The 6630-nt window shown below is 53.1% G+C and overlaps 1 protein-coding gene across 2 annotated transcripts in view; it reads right to left on the bottom strand.

The window, feature by feature from the left end:
* LOXL2 (lysyl oxidase like 2) overlaps nt 1–6630 on the bottom strand; it is a 91799-nt gene that overhangs the window by 12876 nt on the left and 72293 nt on the right. For both annotated transcript variants that reach the window (XM_024213513.2, XM_024213514.2), the window contains one exon: nt 6135–6302. In XM_024213513.2, the coding sequence (XP_024069281.1) occupies nt 6135–6302 (168 nt within the window). The remainder of the gene's footprint in view (nt 1–6134; nt 6303–6630) is intronic.

Below are 6630 nucleotides of genomic sequence, written 5' to 3'. Positions count from 1 at the left end.
GCTCCTCCTCGCCCTGCAGCCTCTGCACCCCTGCGCCTGCCCTGCCCCTGCGCCCCCTACCCCTGCCTGCCCTGCTCCTCCTCGCCCTGCAGCCCCTGCACCCCCCCGCCCCTGCAGCCTCTTGCCCCCTGCTCCCCACTTGCCCTGCAGCCCCGGCACCCCCCGCCCCTGCAGCCTCTGCGCCCCCCATCTGCCCTACCCCTGCGCCCCCCTGCCCCTGCAGCCTCTATGCCCCTGCCTGCCCTGCTCCTCCTCGCCCTGCAGCCTCTGCACCCCCCCGCCTGCCCTGCTCCCCCGCTCACCTGGCAGCCTCTGCCTGGCAGGGGCTTCAGACGCTCAGCAGTGAACGGGGCAGCGCGGGTCCCTGCAGCCCCAGCACACGCCGCACTCCCCGCCCCGCCCCGCAGCCTCCTTCCTGCCGCGCGGGGTGACGGGGCCGCAGGAAGGGTCCCCCAGTGGCCGGGGAGTCCCCGCCCGTGAGGGAAGCCCAAGCCGCTGGCTGAACCTGGCCTCCCCGTGGTCCTGCGGGCTCGGCTGGGGCGCGCGGTCCGCCCAGCCTCCAGGGGCAGCAGCGGCCCCTTTGCCGCCTTCTGCGGCTGCGCCCCCGCTTCCCCCGCCTGAGCTCGCTACAATGTAGCTGGGCGGCTGGGCTGCGCTGCGGACCCTGCGGGTCGTGCTGGGGCCGGGCGGACCCTGGCTTATGCTGCCTTCCTATTTCCCCGGACATGTTCGGCTTTTTGGCAATTCCCCCCGGACGGGGATTTGAGTACCAAAAAGCCGGACATGTCCGGGGAAATCCGGACATATGGTAACCCTAAAGTTGCGTATCTTAGGTTGACCCCTCCCCCCCACGAGTGTAGACCCGGGCTAAGGAGATACCACTACCCTTGGGAGCAAACTCTGTAACTAAGCGGTTAGTGTTCTGGGCTACCATATGGGAAGGCCTTGCTTCTGTGCTAATTCAGCCATGGGCCACCTGGCATGTAGAGATCTCCTGGAGCTCGGCTTACAATTGCACAAGCTGAGTTTTGCAATTCATCAGCCTTTCTGCACATTAAATTAGCCTGGAGCCACTTCCAGTTTAATGAGCTGGATGGGAATTCCTTTTTCATAGGGGTACCAGGCTCCCCAGAGTGTCTGGCCAGCCACTGCTGTGCAGGGAGGCAGGAAGCAACAAAAATATAAGTTACTATACAGGGAGTGAAAGGAGAATTTGTGCCCATTTAGCAGGAGGAAAACTGTTTTAAAAAGCCCCCCCCCCCATTTTAAAAAGGAGGAAATAGTAGCAAAATAGATCTAACAATATTCACAGACATTCTGGTGCCACAGCTTTATCTGTAAATGTATTATCATGTGGATTCCTAGATTAGGAGGCTTGCTAGGGCTTTTCAAGCTGGTCAGAGATTGGGATCTTCATTAACTGGTTATCAGCGAGTTGCCCTGACAAGGGTACACGATCTCCTTGTTTGACTTGCTGCTGGGATTTTTTTACTGTCCTAAGTCAGCTGAACTCTGTAGCAAGTGTATATATTTGTACACAAAGTATGCAGTCAGCCCTGGTGACATGGGTGTTGTACCACACCATCCTTAACTAACTCCCTTGGGCTTCAATCCATGCAATTTAAATAGAGCAAAGTTGTAGTAGTCTATATAAAATGAGCTGGAATTGTTCCTAATAGATATTTTAGAAAATGGTGCATCCTGCCTTTTGTGGATGTACTGAAGCCACTGGGGTATCTGAGACAATCAGATGTCTGTCTTATGATAATACTAAGCACTTTGCATCTGCAAAAAGCACTCTATGGCCTTTTAACTAGTTAATCTTCACAACTGCCTGGGAGGTATTATCTGCACTGTATAGGTAGGGAAACGGAGGCACAATTTAACGGAGGTTAAATGACTTGCCAAAGGCCACATGACAGTTGCAGAGAATAGAAATCAGGGGTTCTGACTCCCAGTCCCCCGCTCTAAGGCAGATGACGACATTTCCCTCCCAGAGCAGGAGTAGAACCCAGGAGTCCAGACTCGGAGTTCTTTGTGCTGAGCACGGGTCACAGTTAAACGTGGTTAAAACACATCTCTCCTAGGTTTTGGATATGTTTAAATTCCACTTTGCTGTAGTCCAACTCTACATCCACGTCTCCACCCAGCCCGACCCATCCAGTTTATGAATTCATCCTCTCGGTCTGTTGGGATGGGCAGATACACTGCCACGTTAGGATGGGTGCCCGGCGAATAAATCATGTCTGCCTTGCAACATCTGTATCAGGGAGGGACAGCAGGATGCTCCAGCATGAGACCAGAATGCTGTTGCATGACTAACACCAGAGATAGAGAATTAACGGCCAGACTGGCCTGGTGTGAGGCAGAGATGTGGTCAGCTGGATTCAGACCCTGGCGAGGTCAGGATTTGGAAAACCCAGAAGATAATAAACAAGAGGGAATGTTTAGAAGCAAAAGTTTTCCTGTCAGAAACAAACTGACCAGATCCTCAAGTCCTCAACTCCAAGGGTAGAAAATGGTTCAGTGGCATAGTCTGAAAGGGTGGCATGCTGTACCCAGAAATTGTGAAGTAGTGTCTGCTGAGAGCTAGACAAGGAGAGGAACATCTCTACTGGTTAGAGCTGGAGTCTAGGACCCAGGATTCCTGAGCTGAGATTTTCAAAGCAGTTCACAGGATTTAAAATTAATGGAAGATGTGTTATTAAATCCCCTGACCGGCTCTGAAGATCTCATCCCTCCACCTATTCCCAGCTCTGCCTCTGTGTAACTACGGGCAAGCCACTTAGCCTTTCTGTGCTCAGCTTATCTAAAACCGATATTGTTATATTTAACAACCTCACAGGGCCGTTATGAGACTTAGACCATCCTGTCTCTTAAACCACTAACACCTATAGCCCTCATTTGGATCGCAAAGGATCTAGATTCAGTTTCTGGTTCTGCCACCAACTTCCTGTTTGACCTTGAGCAAGTCACAATCTCCCTCTGTCTTAGTGCCCCACCTGTAAAATGCAGATAACATTCCCTCTTCCCTGCTTTTATCGGTCTTTCCTATTAAAATTGTAAGGTCTTCAGGGCCGGGGACTGTCTCTTACTGTGGGTATGTACAGCACTGTGGGGCCCTGATCTTGCTACTATAATACCGTTTGGGGAGGGCTTGGAGATCTGCAGATGAAGAGGGCACAGAGTATAGTGGATTAATTGTATCCACATGAACCCCAAATTAATTGTGACTATATAAATCAGAAGAAAGCAATGCAAAACCCCTCTTAGGTCCCATCCAGATGGTTTCCCTGGTGGACCAATGCAGGATTGTTCCCCACTGTGCATTGCCCTCTCTAGTAGTCCCAAGACTTGTTCCTCCTGGCTAAGAACCCGACATTGGTTGCAGCTGCAAGGGGTGAAGTAAAAAAATCACTTTATGCTGATCTATGTGAAAGTGTCAGAGCTGGGAATGCGTTTCAGGTAGAGAAGGAACGGTCTGTACCATTGCTGCTGTTGCAACACACTGTCTCATTAACCCTGTTAGCAATGCCCTGTGCACACACAGCTAGCCCCTGTTCCCCACAGTGTTGCTTTATGTTCATGGGTATAATGCACCCTGGTCCCACATAAGGGTCTTTTCTATTCTAAATACCCGCGGCCCCTGCTAAAGGAAAATATCTTGTTTCACGCCGGCCTATAGAGCCGGGCGACTGGGAAGGACGGTGTTAGATGGATGCAGCTGCCCTGGGCTCTTGTACGCTAGCTTGGCAGCTGCACAAGAAAATAAACTAAAAGAAGCAAAGCAGCGGCTTGTGAGGGTGGGTTGCTAAACTAGCTGTGAATTCAAAGCCCGGCGTGAGAGAAATGACACCAATACCCCCACCTCCCACCCCAATCCCTGAAGAATTAGGCCCTTCTGACCAGTGCTAGGACATGGGGGAGGGAGGATCCCCATCAACCTGAAGGCCTACAGTGGCGGGAAATCATTGCCTGGAGGCATCATGGCTCAGGCTACAGGCCGCCAGTTTAGGGCATGACGAGAACCAGAAGAGCCCGAAGGCCATGAGGTTAGTGGCATCTCCGCCAGGCTACTCATCCCAAAGGTGGGCTGGTGGAACAACCATGGCAGCCTCAACATACCAAAGGAGGGGAACAGCAACTCAGCCTTCCCCTCAAAGCACAGAGGGGCAGGCCAGGTGGCTGGAGAGGGTAGTCGGCCTATCAAGTGGATTCCTGAAGACACCGGGGAAGAAGTGGCTGCATGGGCAAGCCCCTGAAGGAGGAACTGGATCCTAAGGGAGTGCAGTAAGGCCTCCCGGTCCAGTAGAACTGCTGCCAGGTAAGGAGAGGCTGGGGGAAAAGCTTCTTTGCAGGGTCTCTGGCTACATTAACATAGGAGCATTGTGCAGCTTTGGCCGGCTCCCTCAAAAGCTTTGTATAGGAATTACGTTTGGATTGCCAGGGGCCCTGGGCCCCTCTATGCCAGAAGGTGGGTGGTCTGGGCCTCCCGCTTAGATGACAGCTATTTAATCTCAATGGTCTTCCAAGGACCTATACACTCCATCTCCGGCCCTGTTGGTTGCTCTACAATGTGACGTTGTCTAGAGTCTGCCATGTTCACTGGGCCTAACATTTAACATTCTCCATGGAGATCCCTGATGGAGTCGTTTATTACACAGAGACAATAACTCACCTACCTCAGAGCGGCATTCAGGTTTTGCCTATCGTCTCGCCTATCTTCAGAGCGAGCTACCCAATCCCCGGCAGGATGCAGGAGCTATTAGTCATTTTAAGGCCTCACTCTTTACTCACATTAAACAAGCCCAGGAAGGCAGCTGGTATTATTTTGTATTGTGTTTATTATGGTGAAGCAAGATCAGGGCCCCATTGTGCTAGGCACGGCGCACACACAGCGAGACGGTCCCCTTCCCTGAAAAGCTTGACATGTTTGCCTCAGCTCTGGACAAGGGTCTCTCTTGGGACAGGCCTCCGTTTCTGCCCCGTTCACTAGCTGTATGGCCTGTCCAGCTTCCTTTATAGAGGTTGCATTCTGCCTCCCTAGGCTCCTACTGCCATTTCGGTTGGACAGGGTAACTCTCTGCTCCCTGTCCTAAGCGGTTCTGCAGCATTCCTGCGGCCTGCTAAGCTGCTGCCACATTCTAGCCTGGAAGTGCAGGGCAGAGAAACTGATCCTATAGATAGTCTCTGTCAGTCAAAGTGCTGTGGGGGTCCCTTAGGATGGAAGTTGACAACAGAAACCAGCAGAAAAGGGGTTAGGAGCTGCAGCCTTGAGATGCAAGTTTCCAGACGGTTTATTTTCCTTGGCAGCCCTGCCATTTCTGCCCTAGGGCAAGTGATATCATGGCTACTCTGGTGCCTACTATGGTGGCAGCCCTGTCCTGCACCTATCAGCCATGATATACTTTGTAGTGCATGATGCACCCAAGGCTAGACCAGATCATTTTGGATTCACCGTGGGATGGAGGCTGTGAGCAGTGCATTCCTGCAGAGGGCATTCGAGGAGCTTGTGCATTTGTTTTGGACGGTGACGGACAGAGGTAGGAACCTACTTGCAGAGCATAACTGGTGTCAGCCCAGAGTAAAGGGGCCATCTAGATCAAAGAGTTCCCCTTGGGATTTAAAGAAACTCCCTCGGCGCCCTCAGGAAGCCTTAGTGCTGTCGGAAGTACAGTCCTGGCTCGTTGGCTGAAGGGCGTACATGACAGGCCCATGGGACCAACTGCTGGGAGCTAAGGGGCTGGATGGCTCCAGGGAATCTCTGCACTTGTGAGCAAAACCATTACCCTGTGATTGACGCTTGGGGGTTGTGTGTGGAACAGTGAGGCTCCCCACACAGCCTGGTGGATAACCCTCCTCCCCCCATCACCAACACCTCCCCCCATCACCTACACCACCATTGCATCTGGCAGGCTCAGCAGGGAGGACAAGGATAGAGTGGGCCCTATCCACACACCTCACAGGTGCTCCTGCTAGCCCAGGGTTGAGGTATGTGGGTAGGGCAGCGTGTGGGGGGAGCGTGCCCGGATGCTGCCTGTGTGGTACCTGCTCTGTGGATAAACACAGGGCTGGGGCAAAAGGTCACCTCGCTCCTCTCTGCCCAGAGCGCACGCCACAGAGAGGAGACGTACCTGAAAGGCGTGGCTGGCGAAGCCGAGGCCTAGCTGGCGACACACCACCATGGCTTCCACGGTGCTCCAGTTCTGGCTGCAGACAGTCCCCCACTTCAGAGTGCCATTGCGCTGCATCAGGACTTCGACCCGGCCCTCGTAGGGGTTACGGCCACCGCTCAGACGCAGCTGCAGATGATCAAGGAAAGAGAGGAATCATCTCATCAGCTCTCTGAAAGCATCTGCCAGGAATTTCCCAACTGACCTAGTTCCACGTCTGAACAGACAGGCTCGCAGATGTGGGCAGCAAAACACATTCTCCACTCGCATCTAAGTGAGTGATTTATAAAAGGACCATCCCAGCTGGTGGCACGTGGGACAGTTTGCAATGAAGCTACAGCAGCTGGCGAGGGAAGAGTTCAGATCCTTCTAGTCTCGCTGTGGTTTTAGGGTTAAGGCACTGGACTGGGACTCAGGAGATCAGGTTCAATTCCTGGTTCTGCCACCGACTCCACAT

The sequence above is a fragment of the Terrapene carolina genome, unplaced genomic scaffold (genome assembly GCF_002925995.2).
Source record: "Terrapene carolina triunguis isolate 2854851 unplaced genomic scaffold, T_m_triunguis-2.0 Scaffold53, whole genome shotgun sequence".
NCBI classification, from domain to species: Eukaryota; Metazoa; Chordata; order Testudines; family Emydidae; genus Terrapene; species Terrapene triunguis.
The sequence above is the reverse complement of the archived record's forward strand: the minus strand, read 5'-3'. Positions and strand labels throughout refer to the sequence as shown.